The 19,061-nt window shown below is 40.6% G+C and overlaps 4 protein-coding genes across 10 annotated transcripts in view; all 4 read left to right on the top strand.

Moving 5' to 3' along the window:
• Positions 1 to 1,281: 1,281 nt before the first annotated feature.
• On the top strand, positions 1,282 to 2,046 carry LOC5501642 (C-factor). Its single transcript, XM_048723049.1, has one exon. It carries the CDS (start codon positions 1,282 to 1,284, stop codon positions 2,044 to 2,046), a length of 765 nt encoding a protein of 254 aa, XP_048579006.1.
• Positions 2,047 to 2,844: 798 nt separating this feature from the next.
• On the top strand, positions 2,845 to 3,875 carry LOC5501643 (C-factor-like). The gene has a single exon (XM_001622859.3). The coding sequence runs from the start codon at positions 2,884 to 2,886 to the stop codon at positions 3,646 to 3,648; it is 765 nt and encodes a 254-aa protein (XP_001622909.2). The 5' UTR covers positions 2,845 to 2,883; the 3' UTR covers positions 3,649 to 3,875.
• Positions 3,876 to 4,835: 960 nt separating this feature from the next.
• Positions 4,836 to 15,290, top strand: LOC5513468 (collagen alpha-1(VII) chain). 5 transcript variants are annotated; one of them, XM_048722657.1, is made up of 7 exons: positions 4,836 to 5,224; positions 7,278 to 7,658; positions 8,264 to 8,554; positions 9,218 to 11,030; positions 11,949 to 12,063; positions 12,392 to 12,537; positions 14,813 to 15,290. In XM_048722657.1, the coding sequence occupies exons 1-6, from the start codon at positions 5,137 to 5,139 to the stop codon at positions 12,524 to 12,526; spliced, it is 2,823 nt and encodes a 940-aa protein (XP_048578614.1). In that variant the 5' UTR covers positions 4,836 to 5,136; the 3' UTR covers positions 12,527 to 12,537; positions 14,813 to 15,290. The 5 variants fall into 5 exon arrangements, with proteins under 5 accessions (XP_048578614.1, XP_048578612.1, XP_048578613.1 ...); XM_048722656.1 differs by having other exon boundaries at positions 4,839 to 5,224; positions 8,264 to 8,290; positions 8,453 to 11,030; XM_048722654.1 differs by having other exon boundaries at positions 4,839 to 5,224; positions 8,264 to 11,030; positions 12,392 to 12,494.
• Positions 15,291 to 17,154: 1,864 nt separating this feature from the next.
• The window catches only part of LOC5513503 (ankyrin repeat domain-containing protein 17), a 33,044-nt gene continuing 31,137 nt past the window's right edge, over positions 17,155 to 19,061 (top strand). For all 3 annotated transcript variants that reach the window (XM_048722586.1, XM_048722587.1, XM_048722585.1), the window contains exon 1: positions 17,155 to 17,468. In XM_048722586.1, the coding sequence (XP_048578543.1) occupies positions 17,325 to 17,468 (144 nt within the window). In that variant the 5' untranslated portion in view covers positions 17,155 to 17,324. The remainder of the gene's footprint in view (positions 17,469 to 19,061) is intronic.

The following is a 19,061-nucleotide window of genomic DNA, read 5'->3' as shown; positions in this document are numbered from 1 at the left end:
TTACAGTCAAGGCACTGTGTCTGTATTTGGTCAAAACGCTGGTCAACATTGTGTTGCAATGACTTTATGTGCTCTTATTTACAAAGACACAAAGCCAATAACTTGTTCAACAGACCTGGTTCAAATAATGAATACTGGAAATGAATTGTACTCTTTATTGTCAAGGTTATGGAACCAGTCATTTTTATTGTTAACAGAATTGCCTACCATACTTACGGTACAGGACATCAATTATGAGCTTAATTACATTGAAGAAAATGCCTCCATTTCTGTCCAAAACTTTCCACTACTTTCAAAATGGCCGCTTCGATCCCAAGTAACCGAGCCTGCTCACAAGCAAGCCCAACCTCGTTCCTAGGGCCATCTCGGCCGACTTTGGGTTCAGATTCAAGACTGACGTGGGATACCAGGCCACACCCCTTAGTAAAATTATTTGTCCAACCAAAATAACGCTCTATGCCAATATCAAACTAGCCTACCTATGAAGAATGGGCACGAGTTAACCTTGGCACAAGGTCTAGTTTCTTATTAAAGAATCTCCAAATACTATCCTTTTGTCATATGATACCTATGACTGTGCAGCCCCCCTCAGCCAATCCTGTGTATTCGCCTGAAAAGGAGGGCTGTTAGTGTTTTACCTGAAGAAAGTGTAGCTGGAATGATGCCTGCCCTGACGGCCCACCATGGTGGGTGTAAAAAATAAAATACCTTTTCACATTTAACTTTGTAATAAAGATATAAAGTAAGAAAGTGTCGTTGCAATAATATTACGTATATGAACTATACTTGGAACAGATCTAGTCTATCTAAACTAAATACCCATTAAGTCAGATCTTTACGAAGTCCCCCCTCCCCCTGGAAAATTAGGTCCACTTTTTCGGATTTCGCAAACCCCAAAGAAAAATCTGGGTAAATCTGTATAAGGAAATTTATAAATTCATGGTGGATCAGGGGGAGGGTGTGGTTTCGAGTGGAGGGCTAAATATCAGCAAAAATATCAATACAATTACTCTGTACAAAACTATTTCAATACATTGTCTAGTCACAACACAGGCGACCCGTGACATGGGCCAGTCTCTCGTGATCCTTCGGGAAAATAAAATATAATTTGAAGTTGTGTCTTGACTGTTTCTTAAATAAAGCTTCAAATTATATTTTATTTTCTCGAAGTATCACGAGAGACTTGTGGTCACCACACATTTGTTGTTGTTGTTTTTTTTAACAAAGGCGCTGCCTCGACCTAGTTCCTCTCGGTCAGCTGCATCCCGCCTACAATGAAACATGGCGGTTCCACGGTGTAACATTTTCATAACTGGATGTAATCGAGGACTAGGCTTGGAGTTCGTCAAGCAATTTCTGCGCTCCAAAAACCCTCCTGAGCATCTGATCGCAACATGTCGATCTTTGACAGCAGAGAGTGCCAGCGAATTAAAGAAACTCGCGGCAGAAAACCAGAATTTGCACTTGTTGGAACTCGAGGTTACAGACTTTCAAGCAATCCAGCGTTGTGCACAGCAAACAAGGGAGATTGTACAGGACAAGGGGCTACACATACTCGTGAATAACGCTGGAATTATAGACCCTGCTGGTTTATTAGATGTAACAGAGGAACAGATGATCCGGGTTTTCAAGGCAAACACCGTTGCACCTCTGCAAATTGTACAAGCCTTCCTACCCCTGTTGAAACAAGGAGGAAAAACGGCGTCTTTCCAAGACCAGGCACCAAAGTTCCCGAAGGCTTTAATCGTTCAGATGTCCTCAAAGATCGCCTCCATCCAGGACAACGGAACAGGGGGCCTTTACCCATATCGTGCCAGTAAATCATCCCTGAATATCATCTCCAAATCCATGTCTGTAGACTTGAAGGGAGATGGCATATCAGTGGTCATGCTTCATCCGGGATGGGTCCAAACAGACATGGGGGGACCCAATGCCTTGACGGCAACAGAAGAGAGTGTTGCTGGAATGATGTCTGTCCTAGCCAACTTTGATGAGAGTAAAAATGGAATGTTCATAGATTTTAGGGGTAACATTGTTCCTTGGTAGAAATACTACTCAGCTGTTACTAGACTGTTTTTGTTGAATTATATTTTGCCTAACTTAGTTTTATTTGAATAAATACATGTTCATTGATTGTAGGAAACATTGTTCCAGGGAGAGATCATATACCATTCGTTTCTGAACATAAAAGCAGGCACGTACACAGGGGATGCAAAAAGGGGGCCAAAAAGTGGGTCATTTCTTATTAAGGAATCTCTAAATACTGTCTTACCATATGATACCTATGACTGCGCAGCCCCCCTCAGCCAATCCTGTGTATGCGCCTGAGAAGGAGGGCTGTTATTGTTTTACCAGAAAAAATGTTGCTGGAATGATGTCTGCCCTGACGGCCAACCATGGTGGGTGTAAAAAATTAAATACCTTTTGTAATAAAGATAGAAAGTAAGAAAGTGTCATTGCAATAGTATTATGTATATTAACTATACTTGGAATAGATCTAGTCTATCTGAAATAAATACTTATTAAAATAAGTCAGATCTTTATCAGAAGTCCCCCCCCCGGAAAATTAGGTCCACTTTTTCGGATTTCGCACCCCCCAAAGAAAAATCTGGGTTAAGGTCCTGTATAAGGAAATTTATAAATTCATGGTGGATCAGGGGGAGGGTGGGGTTTCGCCAGTGTTGGAGGGCACGTGACTGATTAGGGGGAGTGGAGGGCGAAATATCAGCAAAAATATCAATACAATTACTCTGTACGGAACGATTTCAGTACACTAGTCTAGCCACACCACAGGCAAACCATGACATGGGCCAGTCTTTAGTGATCCTTCTTGTGCCTCGACCTAGTTCCTCTCGGTCAGCTGCATCCCGCCTTCGATGAAACATGGCGGTTCCACGGTGTAACATTTTCATAACTGGATGTAATCGAGGACTAGGCTTGGAGTTCGTCAAGCAATTTCTGCGCTCCAAAAACCCTCCCGAGCATCTGATCGCAACATGTCGATCTTTGGCAGCAGAGAGTGCCAGCGAATTAAAGAAACTCGCGGCAGAAAACCAGAATTTGCACTTGTTGGAACTCGAGGTTACAGACTTTCAAGCAATCCAGCGTTGTGCAGAGCAAACAAGGGAGATTGTACAGGACAAAGGGCTACACATACTTATGAATAACGCTGGAATTATAGACCGTGCCGGTTTATTAGATGTAACAGAGGAACAGATGATTCGGGTTTTCAAGGCAAACACCGTTGCACCTCTGCAAATTGTACAAGCCTTCCTACCCCTGTTGAAACAAGGAGGGAAAACGGCCTCTTTCCAAGACCAGGCACCAAAGTTCCCGAAGGCTTTAATCGTTCAGATGTCCTCAAAGATCGCCTCCATCCAGGACAACGGATCAGGGGGTCGTTACCCATACCGTGCCAGTAAATCAGCCCTGAATATCATCTCCAAATCTATGTCTGTAGACTTGAAGGGAGATGGCATATCAGTGGTCATGCTTCATCCGGGATGGGTCCAAACAGACATGGGGGGACCCAATGCCTTGACAGCAACAGAAGAGAGTGTTGCCGGAATGATGTCTGTCCTAGCCAACTTTGATGAGAGTAAAAATGGAATGTTCATAGATTTTAGGGGTAACATTGTTCCTTGGTAGAATTACCATAGAACTTTTATGATACTAGGCTGATGTGAACTATTATACTAGGCTGTTTATTGAATACTATGTAAGTTTTTGTCAAATCGTAATTGTTTATATGAGTAAATGAATGCAGTGTTTAGTAAATGATTGCAAGAATTTAGGGTTATTAGCACTGTTCCTTGGTGGAAATGCCACTAAACTATGAAACCCCATGATATGCAATTAAACAATGCCCAAGATAATAGGTGTCTGGCTAGTATTTAGTTAGGCCTGGCTAAACTAGGCGACATGTCGAGTGCGACATCTGGCTAAACTAAGAGACATGTTGCATGCTACATGCTGCACTCAGCATGTTGCCTAGTTTAGCCAGGCCTTTAGTCTGCTTCTATCGAAACACTGGTTGTGTATATTGGACATCTGTGGGAAAATGGGTAAGATAAAGAGATGATAATCCATAGTAACATTAATCATTTTAACCCTTTATTATTAGCAGGAGCACTTCCTATAACCTGTGACATTCGTCCATGTGAAAAAAAATTCCTTCCAGGAAAAGAAGACTGCCCCTCCCCATTAGCTGCCCCTGATTAATTTTGTGTTCTTGTTGACTAACAAGGGATGAACTAGTGCAAATGACTTCGCAGATCATGTATAGTCAATCAGATAAAGAGGAAATGTTTTAAAAACAATTTCTAAGCGCGATAGAAGAGAGTAGAATGAAATGAAGTATGGTAAAAAAAAACTCGGAAAGTGTCATGTCAACAGTAGTCCACCAACTTTTTTAAAAGAAAAATCTAGATTGACCGTGCAGTCTTGTAGAAAGCAGTTTAGGGCTGCTGGGGTGAGTTGCTGGGGGGGGGGGGGGGGGGGGTACAATACGAGACCCAATAGGCATTACGACTCTGCAGCTATAGCAATATTAGAAAGTGTTACTGATGAAGTGGTTTTTCCTACTGATGACATGTAGCTCTTGAGTTCTCATGTAGATAATGGCACGACCTTAAAACTTCACTTGAGCACAGCATATAATAACAAATCATGAGTGTAAGTCTGAATCCACTTTATTTAGAATTTCTTATGGTCGTGGCTAGATGTCATCCTCCAGTGATTTGAGGTGGCTCGGGCCACCTGTGGTATGACGCTCCTCTGTGTGCTGTTGATGGTATTCCTGTGGTTGATATTTCAAGTAGGAAACTAGGTCGAGTGATGTCAAATCGTGTTACGTTGTTTCGAGTTGCTTCAAAACGGAGGAAGCTTCGATCGATAATATAAGGGCGCTCAAAAACGCTTTCAATGTACTCATAAAATATTCAAGGCTTTCTTTCCTTTAGGAACATGATGCCTTAACGGTTTTAGACCTCAATTGCAGCTAAAGCTCGACCTCAACGCCAGCGATTTTGTTGTAAGCCTTGGTCAATCGACAGCAAGAGTGCTGACTAATTCTGTTTTTCAAAGGATAGCAACTTCTTCAGCATTAAGGGTGGTTTGATTACCGTGTTTCTAAGTATGCTGCATACTGTTTACGTGCTTGTACTCTTAGCGATCCTTGGTACGTCTTTTGGACGACCCATCGAAGAAAAAAACCTTAGCGAAGGTAAGAAGAATTTGTTGTACAAGTCTGTGGTTGTTTTTCAAGATGGAAGTTGCACGTCAGAAACGCGCCTGATAACTTGTCCCATATCTCTAGCTAATTTAAAAGTCTGTCTTAAACATTATAGTTCATACTTTTTTGCCATTTTTTTCAGTAACAGTTTGTTTTTTGGATCACTTTAGCCAAGTGTTGCAACTACAAAACAACTATTGCTGTCGTGTGGCATTCCCCAAACAACTTTTTAGTTCCTTCCTATATACTTTGTACCTTTCAAGATAATTGTTGCCAAGAAGCATAATAACCACCCTCAAGTATATTTTGTCTTTCAGGGTAACTGTAAACTTCCATTTGTGATTTGAATTATCTGATTTAAAAGCCACATTATAGTCACATAATACGTAGTAACAAAATGGGATCTTAATTTTAAAACTAGCAGGGCTGTCTTAGCTTGGAGGGGGAAGGCATTAAAGTTTTAATTTGACAAATAACATATTGAAAAAATATTGACATGATATTTGTTTCCATCAAATAGAGGGAGTTACCAAGGCTTCTCCCAGAAAACATTTCTGATTACAGCCCCTTCTGAAAATTTTATAGTTAAATTCATCATCAATGTGTAAATTTCACAAAAAGAGATATCAAATGTGTGATATTATTTTTCAAATGAAATAGACGACTTGTACTAATAAACACAGAAACAGCTGTGGCTGCGACCTGAGAGCGATGAAAAGATAAAATATATCAATGAAAATAAGCTGTTTCTCACATAGAAACTTTCTGGCTGATTTCTAAACACTTAATATGATGCTTTATATTGTTGTATTATTTTGCACCTAAAAGCTGGAGCATATGCAAGTCACACATTTTCTTAATGCAAGTTGCCTAGTTAACTGGGAATTCTCAAATCAGTGATGATGGAAAGAATTATTATTCAATCGTATAATCAAAAATGTTTTTTATTAGGTTTCTTGCTGAATTATATTGTTTTTCTCATCTTGTCATGTGATTGGCATATGCTTATCTAGCTAACTAGTATACTTTACAAAACGTTTATCTGATAAACAAGTATCAGGTTATCATAAGTTTTGCCACTGACTATAACATGACCAGCTGGTTGTAAGGTGATAAAAACGCAAGTGTCCCAGCCTGGTAGCAGGCATTCACTTGTTGTTTTAAAGTGCAGAATTAGGCAGCTTATTAAATCATAGCTGCCATCTGGTTTTGCTTGCTGCCTTGAAGCTGTGGTCAAGGAGAGGCAAAGCAGCACCTAACATAACACAAGTTCTTTTCTAGTGGCTCATTAAAAGTTCCCCTCACAATTTTAACCTCTAGTCACGGTCACTAAGTGACAGTATACCTTAAATAGCGAATACCTGTCATCACAGTACACCTTAAAAGAAGTCTGAAAAAAGAAATTAAATTGTGATGTAATAGCAATGTCCAAGAGCTATTTATTGCTAATTGTTGATAATATCCAAGAGCTGTTTATTGCTAATTATTGATAATATCCAAGAGCTGTTTATTGCTAATTATTGATAGAAGCCAGTTGTCTCTTATTTGTTGATTTTTAGCTGTTGCACTTGTGACAAGATGTCCCCCATTACCTTCAGTAACTCTATTTACCTTCAGTAACTCTATTTACCTTCAGTAACTCTATTTACCTTCAGTAACTCTATTTACCTTCAGTAACTCTATTTACCTTCAGTAACTCTATTTACCTTCAGTAACTCTATTTACCTTCAGTAACTCTATTTACCTTCAGTAACTCTATTTTCTGATCATCTTGTTAATATAATATACTGGCCTGTACCTACCTACAGTCACTTCTAACTCTATTTTCTTATAATCGTTTACCCAGCTGTAAAAACTCTAATGATTGTCTATATATATACCCTGGGACAGCAGACAACATTTTTGCTAGATGTCATTTATCAAGACTATGTCAAATAGGACTAGGACATCCTTTTAGTTATACATACAGCAGTACCTCTAGTTTAATAAATAAATTATTTTGTAACGATTTTGTTTAAAAAATGTTCTTTTGACTATGTTTCAGAATGTCTTCAGCCCAAACTAACTGGCCCATGTAGAGCATACTTTGAAAGATGGTTTTATAATCAAACTTCTAGAAAATGTGAACAATTTGTGTATGGTGGTTGTCAAGGAAACAGTAACAATTTTGAAAGCAAGGCAGAGTGTGAAAAGAAATGCACCCATGGTGAAGCTGGCTTTGAATCAGAAGAATTGACCAAACAGAAGATGAGTGAAAATAAACACAACAGAGATAAGAACACTGAAGAAGAAGGTCTCAGAAGTGTCTATGTAGGTGATCCTGAAGACCTTTTAAAAGAATACTGGACGATACGCAAGAGACGTAGTGTGGAGGACTCTGACCTTGATAATGTTGATGAAATTATGGCAGCACATCATGGTCAAGGTATTATATCTACTCAGCTCAATGTTTTTTTTAACAACATATCAGATAAATACAAAACAGCTAATTTTGCACTAAGTTTTGTCTACTTTTTATTTTGAAAGTTATCCAAGCAATGCTAGAAAGTAAAAAAAGGATCAAAAAGATTTTTTTTATAATGGGAGCAAAATGATTTTGCATACCATTTATGATTCAAATTGACAAGTTTGCTTTTATGCGAGAATTAACAAAATTGATTTTGCTATTAAAGCCAAAAACAATCAGAGAATCTAAACTGTTATTTTAATATATGTCTTTTGCAGCTTGTAATAATGTAAACCACATGTAATAATAGTAAAGAAAATAAATATAATGAGCACAGAGCTAATGTAAAATACTAAATGGGAGGGAATAAAATAAAACAAAATACATAATGAGAAGGAATAAATGCTTGATATTGAGCTGAACAATGCTTATTAGCTTCACAAAAAGATACAATTAAAATCCTTCTAGAAAAACCATATCATTAACATTGACTTTGAATGGTTTTCTTATGATTATGTTTATGCCCTTTTTTTCGATGTTCATGTACATATTAAATAGTGTATTTATCTTTTTTTTTATTTCAGGGTCTGATGATGATGTTGAACATGCTGATAGTTCATCAAACGAGAGTGGTGCCAGTTCTACCAAAAGACAGAAAGGTCAAGTTCAGACAGGTGGTGATGACGAATCAGACCACAGTGAACTAAACAGTAAGAAAAATGAAGATAGCAAGAGTGCTAAAACCTTTGCCAAGGGGGCACCTAGCAACATAGACCAACCCGATAACAATGACAGACATGACAGTGGAGCTGATGACAAAGAATTGCCTAACAATGGTGGTCATCATGTTGGCGAGCCTGACCAATCTGACAAAGGCAAACAAGGTGATGGTCAACCTGCTAGCGAGCCTAAACAATCTGAAAAAGGCAAACAAGGTGATGGTCAACCTGCTAGCGAGCCTAAACAATCTGAAAAAGGCAAACTAGGTGATGGTCAACCTGCTAGCAAGTCTAAACAATCTGAAAAAGGCAAACAAGGTGATGGTCAACCTGCTAGCAAGCCTAAACAATCTGAAAAAGGCAAACTAGGTGATGGTCAACCTGCTAGCAAGTCTAAACAATCTGAAAAAGGCAAACAAGGTGATGGTCAACCTGCTAGCGAGCCTAAACAATCTGAAAAAGGCAAACAAGGTGATGGTCAACCTGCTAGCGAGCCTAAACAATCTGAAAAAGGCAAACAAGGTGATGGTCAACCTGCTAGCGAGCCTAAACAATCTGAAAAAGGCAAACTAGGTGATGGTCAACCTACTAGCAAGCCTAAACAATCTGAAAAAGGCAAACTAGGTGATGGTCAACCTGCTAGCAAGTCTAAACAATCTGAAAAAGGCAAACAAGGTGATGGTCAACCTGCTAGCAAGTCTAAACAATCTGAAAAAGGCAAACAAGGTGATGGTCAACCTGCTAGCGAGCCTAAACAATCTGAAAAAGGCAAACTAGGTGATGGTCCACCTGCTAGCAAGTCTAAACAATCTGAAAAAGGCAAACAAGGTGATGGTCAACCTGCTAGCGAGCCTAAACAATCTGAAAAAGGCAAACTAGGTGATGGTCAACCTGCTAGCAAGTCTAAAAAATCTGAAAAAGGCAAACAAGGTGATGGTCAACCTGCTAGCGAGCCTAAACAATCTGAAAAAGACAAACAAGGTGATGGTCAACCTGCTAGCGAGCCTAAACAATCTGAAAAAGGCAAACTAGGTGATGGTCAACCTACTAGCAAGTCTAAACAATCTGAAAAAGGCAAACAAGGTGATGGTCAACCTGCTGACAAGCCTAACCAAACTCATATTGGTGAAGCCGAACAATATAAACGTCCAGAAGCGCCTGGCAGCGAAGCAGATCCGTCTAAAAGTGTACAAACCACTGGTGGTGAAGCTGAACCAACTAAACGTCCACAAGCCCCTGTTGGTGAAGCTGAACCAACTAAACGTCCACAAGACCCTGTTGGTGGAGTTGAACCAACTAAACGTCCACAAGACCCTGTTGGTGGAGTTGAACCAACTAAACGTCCACAAGACCCTGTTGGTGGAGTTGAACCAACTAAACGTCCACAAGACCCTGTTGGTGGAGTTGAACCAACTAAACGTCCACAAGACCCTAATGGTCAAGCTGAACCAACTAAACATCCACAAGCCCCTGTTGGTGAAGCTGAACCAACTAAACGTCCACAAGTTTCTGTTGGTGAAGCTGAACCAACTAAACGTCCACAAGACCCTAATGGTCAAGCTGAACCAACTAAACGTCCACAAGCCCCTGTTGGTAAAGCTGAACCAACTAAACGTCCACAAGCCCCTGTTGGTGAAGCTGAACCAACTAAACGTCCACAAGACCCTAATGGTCAAGCCGAACCAACTAAACGTCCACAAGCCCCTGTTGGTGAAGCTGAACCAACTAAACGTCCACAAGTTTCTGTTGGTGAAGCTGAACCAACTAAACGTCCACAAGACCCTAATGGTCAAGCCGAACCAACTAAACGTCCACAAGCCCCTGTTGGTGAAGCTGAACCAACTAAACGTCCACAAGTTTCTGTTGGTGAAGCTGAACCAACTAAACGTCCACAAGACCCTAATGGTCAAGCTGAACCAACTAAACGTCCACAAGCCCCTGTTGGTGAAGCTGAACCAACTAAACGTCCACAAGTTTCTGTTGGTGAAGCTGAACCAACTAAACGTCCACAAGACCCTAATGGTCAAGCTGAACCAACTAAACGTCCACAAGTTCCTGTTGGTGAAGCTGAACCAACTAAACGTCCACAATCCCCTGTTGGTGAAGCTGAACCAACTAAACGTCCACAAGTTCCTGTTGGTGAAGCTAAACCAACTAAACGTCCACAAGTTCCTGTTGGTGAAGCTAAACCAACTAAACGTCCAAAAGCCCCTGTTGGTGAAGCTGAACCAACTAAACGTCCAAAAGCCCCTGTTGGTGAAGCTAAACCAACTAAACGTCCACAAGTTCCTGTTGGTGAAGCTGAACCAACTAAACGTCCACAAGCCCCTGTTGGTGAAACTGAACCAACTAAACGTCCACAAGACCCTGTTGGTCAAGCTGAACCAACTAAACGTCCACAAGTTCCTGTTGGTAAAGCTGAACCAACTAAACGTCCACAAAGCCGTGGCGGTGAAGCCAAAGCAACCGCGGTAACCCAGAAAGATGACAAAGCTGCTAGTGCCCAAGGTGAACCAGGGGAGGGTGGTGAGGTTGCCGAGAAAAGCGACCAAGGCAAGGATGACAAAATCCCCGGCTCAGGCAACATTAGTAACGGGAGGAAGAGTGGCTTGCCTGTGGATAACAATTTCAGGTTAGTAAAAATGACTGATGTAATATTGGATTTTACCTCAGAAGTAGCTAGGAAATTGGATAAAGGGTTATCATTAAAGTAGTTGTCAATATTCTGCGATTTCTCGCCGACAATTTCAAACAGCTAAATCACCTTCTCGCTTCCGTTATTCAAAATCCTTTTTGCAGGTTCATTGGACAGCACTGAAGTAGACTCAAATCACGCTACCTCTTCTTGAGGCGCTGACCAAAAAACACCAAATGTAAAATCGTTAGTTTGAATGACGGAATCCAGAAAGCTGTTCAGGAGTTGATTTTGTAGAATATTGGAAATTTCAGTAACGTAGTTATCAAAGTTTGTCTTCTTCAATGGTGACAATATATATTTGGTTATATTGCCCCCGTCAAAACTCCTGTCAACGCCCTTTGATCCAGTTTTTGTTATGCAAGCAAAATTTGTATGTTCACTGTAGCTTATGTTTTGTTTTCATTGTAGCGTATGTTTTTTTTCATTGTAGCTTATGTTTTGTTTTCATTGTAGCTTATGTTTTGTTTTCACTGTAGCTTATGTTTTGTTTTCACTGTAACTTATGTTTTGTTTTCATTGTAGCTTATGTTTTGTTTTCACTATAACATATGTTTTGTTTCCACTACACCTTTTGTTTTGTTTTAATAATAGCTTGTGCTTTGTTATCACTATAACTTATGTTTTGTTACATGCAGGAGAATACCCGATGATTACGATGACGACAGTCACAATACTCATTTCGCCGCTTTCTTTTTGTCTTCAATTGTCGCTTATGTTTTGTTTTCACTGTAACTTATGTTTTGTTTTCATTGTAGCTTAGGTTTTATGTTTTGTTTCCACTACACCTTTTGTTTTGTTTTAATAATAGCTTGTGCTTTGTTATCACTATAACTCATGTTTTGTTACATGCAGGAGAATACCCGATGATTACGATGACGACAGTCACAATACTCATTTCGCCGCTTTCTTTTTGTCTTCAATTGTCGCTGTCTTTGCTATTTACGTTATTTACCACAATCGACAAAAGGTGAGCCTTTCATAGTGATCTACTTACAGTCTCGCTTATGTGACGTTCCTTTCACAATATATTCTCATTAGGACGCAAGCGTAAGCGCAAACGGAAGCGCAACACAAGTGAGAATCGGTCAAACACAAGCGCAAGAAACTCAAGCAGTTGCGTTCTCTTGCGCTTGCGTTCTAGTCAGAATCGGAAAATTACGTGCGTTGCGCTTGAGCTTAAGGTCCAAGTGGGGCCAACCTGATAGGCACGAGGCTTGAAAGAGGCTGCTTTTTAGACAGAGGTATCAAAATACTGGATTATTATGAATTTCATAATTTAACGTTCTGTTCTTCAGATCATTGCGATAGTTATCGAGGGACGCAGCACTAACGACAGACGAGGAGGACGCTACCGAAAACTTGAGACAAACGTGGAAGAAGCAATGCCAACCATAAAAAGTATAGGACCAACTACTCCTTACGTATACTAGAGACAGGACAGGTCAGCATGCTAGGGACACGCCTATACACATTCCTAGAAATCAATCAGCTAGGGACACGCCCATACACATTCCTAGAAATCAACCAGCTAGGGACACGCCTATACACATTCCTAGAAATCAACCAGCTTGGGACACGCCCATACACATTCCTAGAAATCACTCAGCTTGGGACACGCCCATACACATTCCTAGAAATCACCCAGCTTGAGATACGCCCATACACATTCCTAGAAATTACCAAGCTTAAGATACGCTGATACACATTCCTAGAAGTCACCCCACTTGGGGCACGCCCAAACACATTCCTAGCAATCAACCAGCTTGGGACACGCCCATACACATTCCTAGAAATCACCCAGTTTGGGACACGCCCAAACACATTTCTAGAAATCACCCAGCTTGGGACACGCCCAAACACATTCCTTGAAATCAACAAGCTAGGGACACGCCCAAACACATTTCTAGAAATCACCCAGCTTGGGACACGCACAAACACATTCCTTGAAATCAACAAGCTAGGGACACGCCCATATAAATTCCTAGAAATCACCCAGTTCGAGATACGCCTTTACATTTTCCTAGAAGTCACCCAGCTTGAAACACGCACAAAGACATTCCTAGCAATCAACCAGCTTGGGACACGCCCATACACATTCCTAGAAATCACCCAGTTTGGGACACGCCCAAACGCATTTCTAGAAATCACCCAGCTTGGGACACGCTCAAACACATTCCTTGAAATCAACAAGCTAGGGACACGCCCATATAAATTCCTAGAAATCACCCAGCTTGAGATACGCCTTTACATTTTCCTAGAAGTCACCAAGCTTGAAACACGCACAAAGACATTTCTAGCAATCAACCAGCTTGGGACACCCTCATACACATTCCTAGAAATCACCCAGTTTGGGACACGCCCAAACACATTCCTAGAAATCACCCAGTTTGGGACACGCCCAAACACATTTCTAGAAATCACCCAGCTTGGGACACGCCCAAACACATTTCTAGAAATCACCCAGCTTGGGACACGCCCAAACACATTCCTAGAAATCAACAAGCTAGGGACACGCCCATATAAATTCCTAGAAATCACCCAGCTTGAGATACGCCTTTACATTTCCCTAGAAGTCACCCAGCTTGAAACACGCACAAAGACATTCCTAGCAATCAACCAGCTTGGGACACGCCCATACATATTCCTAGAAATCACCCAGTTTGGGACACGCCCAAACACATTTCTAGAAATCACCCAGCTAGGGACACGCCCAAACACATTTCTAGAAATTACCCAGCTTGGGATACGCCCAAACACATTCCTAGAAATCAACAAGCTAGGGACACGCCAATATAAATTCCTAGAAATCACCCAGCTTGAGATACGCCTTTACATTTTCCTAGAAGTCACCCAGCTTGAAACACGCACAAAGACATTCCTAGCAATCAACCAGCTTGGGACACGCCCATACACATTCCTAGAAATCACCCAGTTTGGGACACGCCCAAACTTATTTCTAGAAATCACCCAGCTTGGGACACGCCCATACACATTCCTAGAAATCACCCAGCTTGGGATACGCCCAAACACATTCCTAGAAATCAACAAGCTAGGGACACGCCCATATAAATTCCTAGAAATCACCCAGCTTGAGATACGCCTATACACTTTACTAGAAGTCATCCAGCTTGAAACACGCGCAAACACATTCCTTGTAATAACCCAGCTTGGGACACGCCCAAACACATTCCTAGAAAACCAGCTTGGGACAAGCCCAAACACATTCCTAGAAATCACCTTAGGAACACGCCCATACATATCCTTGGTAGTGTATCTTCCTTCCGGTTCCCTTTCTATTTTAACTGTCTTACCTTTTTCACATTTGCTTGTTTTTCTCCATTTGTTACAGTTTTTTTTGCCCTGTTTACGGACCAGCTCATTGGTAGGGCTCGTAATGACCCGTTTATGTTATGTTATTACCCAACCTGTAGATTTGGCAGTGAGGTTATGTTACTGACATTTCCAACATTTTGCGAAATCTCGCCAACAGTCTCCAACTGGCTTCCGTCATTCAAGCAATCATTTGGTGCCTTTTGATTGGTCAGCGCCTTACAGAGAGGTGGCGTGATTGGAAACCATTTCAGTATTGTCCAATAAAAACGCCTCAAGGACGGAAGTCGGGAAGCGATGTATCTGTTGAAAATCGTTAGCAAAGAGTTGGCAGAATATTAAAAAGTGCAGTAATCATATATTTCATGTTTCTTTTTTTGTTTCAGATGACTACGTGGTGTAGTGCAATCTCCCGCGATGTCTTCCAACGGTCCCCCATCACGCGGTCGTCACTAGCGAAACACGCAAACTAGTTTTTTCAGACATTTAGAACTCAGAGCCTTGTGCTGGCATTGGCAAGATATGCTCATCAGTCCTGCAGCTTGTTGCCTTGCGTTGAACAAAGGAAAAACAGATAGACCTCCACACCCCACCCCTAAACCAAATCTCTTTAGTATGAAATGTACAAATGCGACCTCTTTGTTGCTGTTTTGCTTCAGGGCTTTGAATTATTTAACGAGATCGTGTACAAAGCTACCAGCTTTCTCAGTACCTCTCAAAAGCATGCATAAAATGCCTTAAAAAATGCCTGATTTTCAGCATTGCTGCATCTGTGATATTTTGATGTGTAGATTTGTAGATTTTATAAGAGAATGTTTGTAATTTAACAGAAAAAGATATGAAATAAATAAATTGCACAATATATAAAAACATACTGTTCTTATACACCTATTTCAATAAAGGTTGTTGGTGCAAATGGCGATTGGCAAATGGCAAACCGAAAGTAACCATGCGTCTCGAAGAATATAATGGATAAATCAAAACAATGCGTGGCTCTGACTGCTGGACTTCATTTAACACCTTTAATTTTACGAATAATTAGTACCCATATGCCCATTCGCCATTTGCATCCGTTAGGCAGATCGCGTGGACCGAAACTATGGTTATTAAGCAGCGCCAGTAATCTAACGTGTCAGCTGGCAAATCACCTAACGAGTGAGCTGACGAATGACATAACGAGTAAGCTGACGAATGACTTAACGAGTGAGCTGACGAATGACCTAACGAGTGAGCTGACGAAGGAATTAACGAGTGAGCTGACGAATGACCTAACGAGTGAGCTGACGAAGGACTTAACGAGTGAGCTGACGAAGGAATTAACGAGTGAGCTGACGAAGGACTTAACGTGTGAGCTGACGAAGGAATTAACGAGTGAGCTGACCAATGACTTAACAAGTGAGCTGACCAATGACTTAACGAGTGAGCTGACGAAAGACCTAACGAGTGAGCTGACGAAGGACTTAACGAGTGACCTGATGAAGGACTTAAGAAGTGAGCTGACGAATGAACTGACGAGTGATTGACGAATGACAACGAGTGAGCTGACGAATAACATAACGAGTGAGTTGACGAATGGCCTAATGAGTGAGCTGACGAATGTCCTACCGAGTGAGCTGACTAATGACTTAACGAGTGAGCTGACGAAAGACCTAACAAGTGATGTTTAACGAGTGAGCTGACGAAGGACTTATCGGATGACCTGATGAAGGATTTATCGAGTGAGCTGACGAAGAACTTATCGAGTGTGCTGACTAATGACTTAACAAATGAGCTGACCAATGACTTAACGAGTGAGCTGACGAAAGACCTAACGAATAACTTAACGAGTGAGCTGACGAATGACTTAATGAGTGAGCCGACAAATGACATAACGAGTGAGTTGACGAATCACCTAACAAGTGAGCTGACAAATGACCTAACGAGTGAGCTGACGAATGGCCTAACGAGTGAGCTGACAAATGACCTAACGTGTCAGCTGACAAACCACCTAGCGAGTGAACTGACGAATGACATAACAAGTGAGCTGACGAATGACTTAATGAATGAGCTGACGAATGACTTAACGATGAGCCGACGAATGACATAACCAGTGAGTTGACGAATCACCTAACGAATAAGCTGACAAATGACCTAACGAGTGAGCTGACGGATGACCTTACGTGTGAGCTGATGAATGACTTTATGATTGAGCTGACGAATCATAACGAGTGACCTAACGCGTATGCTAACATAACGAGTGAGCTGACGTGCGATACTGTGCTACACTAGCTTTATTCATCCTTTCCCGGGCCCGTAGCCAGGATTTTGAGCGGGGAGGTTCGTTTACCCATTTAACGGGCTATTTTTTCTAAGGTAACTCACCCTAGCTTGCAGTAATACTCGATTTTCTTTCATTAGAGCGGACCTTCCAGTCAAGTGAGGTGTTCTTCTGACACCCCCCCCCCCCCCCCTCCCTCTGGCTACGGGCTTGTTTCGTTCCTGTTAGTGCTAAATTTGAATCTGGGGGTAATTTGGCCACCGGAAGTCACAACCCCTTCCCCTAGATTCGAGCACTTGAGAAAAATTGTGCGAATATACAAATATGCGAGCACTGGCTTATTTTTTTGTAGACCTTCGCGGGGGGGGCTCAACGCTGGTTGCCACTCGCCGAAAAAATGTTAAGCATTTCACGGCTACAATGCCAAAATGGCGGTGCGTGGGAACGAGGCCTCGCAAGGTTTTGACAGTAATGCGCATGCCCAGTTCATTTGCATAGATCCGGGGTTTCCGACATCATTGGGATAGTAATGGCGGCCACGATGTTCTGAAACATCTCGGATTGTACGGTTACACAACGTACTGTTATGACCAAATACTAAACATAACCATTAACTAACGAAAGAAGAAGTATCCTAGACCATGTCTAATCAACAGTCGGCTAAGACAAGCTTAAAATCAAGCGGGTTATTCGACAACGATAGGTCGCCATCGATTTCGGAATCCGACTCAGAAGAAGAAGAAGATGATGATTTAGACAACGCAAGCCTCGAAAGTGCAGCCGCGGTGAGTTAGATCAGTTTTCACGGGAATTTAGTATAATAACCGATTCCTCTATTCGATTTGAATATTCTTGTTCCAATTCCTTGGTTGTCAGAAATTCAATTTCGTAGACTCTTTCGATTATTTTCAATTCTTGTCGATTAATATTAACATCCCAACATTCTACTACGATAGAAAAAAAATACTCATTGAGGAGTCATAATGACAAACATTTCACGGGTGAATCTTAAACCTTTAAGCCGTAATTGTGACAAGAATTCCGTCAAATAAAGCCCGAAATTTTGCGACGAAATGTGTTCTTTTAAGATCGGCCATCGCGCCATGTTTTCTTAGACCAACACTTCATTCAACCAAATTGTATTGATCGTTTCGCTATACGTTTTAGATTTTAAAAAACTCATACACTAAAAGACAAACTTTGTTTATCATTTAAAATCGAGGGAAAACGCTAGGACTTTGCTTTATGGAAAATCCATGTTATTTTTTGTCGGTTGGCGTTCACATTTTTCGTCGAGACAGAACCATGCGATCAACTTAATTCTAAATTAATTTCTTTTTTAATTTAACATTCCCTTCGCTTTCTTATTTCTTCCCGTGAATTTTAGTTATTTTGATATCCTAATAGTTTTACCTAAGGGTTGAAGATCGACCCCTCGAGTATTATTTACTTTTCTATGGCGAGTTATTGCTCCTAAGATTTTCCTGTGTTTTTTTTATGGAATTCAATGATTCAAACTTGAAAACACGTGTTTCTTGAGGTTTCATTTCGCCGTAATTTCAATAATCGTATTTAAGTCTGTTTTTCCATCCATTTTGAATGAAAAAATGGCGTTTTAGTATGCGATAGATTTTGTCGTTCTTACAAATTGCTACGAGAACGAATGACAATTTTTTTTCCATATTGAAGATTTTGCAGTGGTATTAAATCAGAGTGGCTGTTTCTCATCTGAAATAAATAACTAACCATTTGTTATTAATGTGATAAAGACTAGTCACATGAAGTCTCCAGATTTCATTTTCAACATTAAAATTTCCTCATTAATTATTCCCCATCAATCAAGTCACATTTAAGAAGCTGAATAATGTAAATTGTGTTTCGGAACCATTATTCGGAATTTGTGTTAAGGAACCATTATACTACATGCCCATGTTTGTGAAAATTACATATTGAGAAAAGAGATGAGCTGCTTAGCAATAATGCTATAGACAACACATAAAGATTTGTGGGTTGAATGTTGTTCACTCACCCGAAATAACCATTAAGTACTGTACCGTACATGTAGGGCTTCAAATTGAGGGCTTGCATCGCTAGAACTTTAAGGCTACGTATCAAAATGTTATAGTATTGCTTTTAAATCCCGTTAAGAAAGATTTCATTTCTGGCCTAAAAAAATATAGCAAAAATAATGATTAATGATGATAGTTAATTTAAATGACAAATTATTTTATTAATTTGTAATTGTTGATTAATATCACCATTTGTGTATTAACACATTGACCCCTCAACCGGCCTGTACCGGCTTTGGGAAGTACCCACAACCCAAAAAATTCATAAATTCAAAATAAACACGACAAGATGAAGATACTCAGGCATCA

Source organism: Nematostella vectensis, chromosome 15, assembly GCF_932526225.1.
Source record: "Nematostella vectensis chromosome 15, jaNemVect1.1, whole genome shotgun sequence".
Classification (NCBI taxonomy): domain Eukaryota; kingdom Metazoa; phylum Cnidaria; class Anthozoa; order Actiniaria; family Edwardsiidae; genus Nematostella; species Nematostella vectensis.
This window is presented reverse-complemented; position numbering and strand designations above follow the sequence as displayed.

Excerpts from the sequence above, each read along its gene's own strand:
- LOC5513468 (XM_048722653.1), top strand. The coding sequence starts at position 5,137 with ATGCTGCATACTGTTTACGTGCTTGTACTCTTAGCGATCCTTGGTACG. Across the intron at positions 7,659-8,263 it reads GGCAGCACATCATGGTCAAG|GGTCTGATGATGATGTTGAA; the intron begins GTATTATATCTA and ends TTTTTATTTCAG. Across the intron at positions 11,031-11,948 it reads CCTGTGGATAACAATTTCAG|GAGAATACCCGATGATTACG; the intron begins GTTAGTAAAAAT and ends TGTTACATGCAG.
- LOC5501643 (XM_001622859.3), top strand. The coding sequence starts at position 2,884 with ATGGCGGTTCCACGGTGTAACATTTTCATAACTGGATGTAATCGAGGA.
- LOC5501642 (XM_048723049.1), top strand. The coding sequence starts at position 1,282 with ATGGCGGTTCCACGGTGTAACATTTTCATAACTGGATGTAATCGAGGA.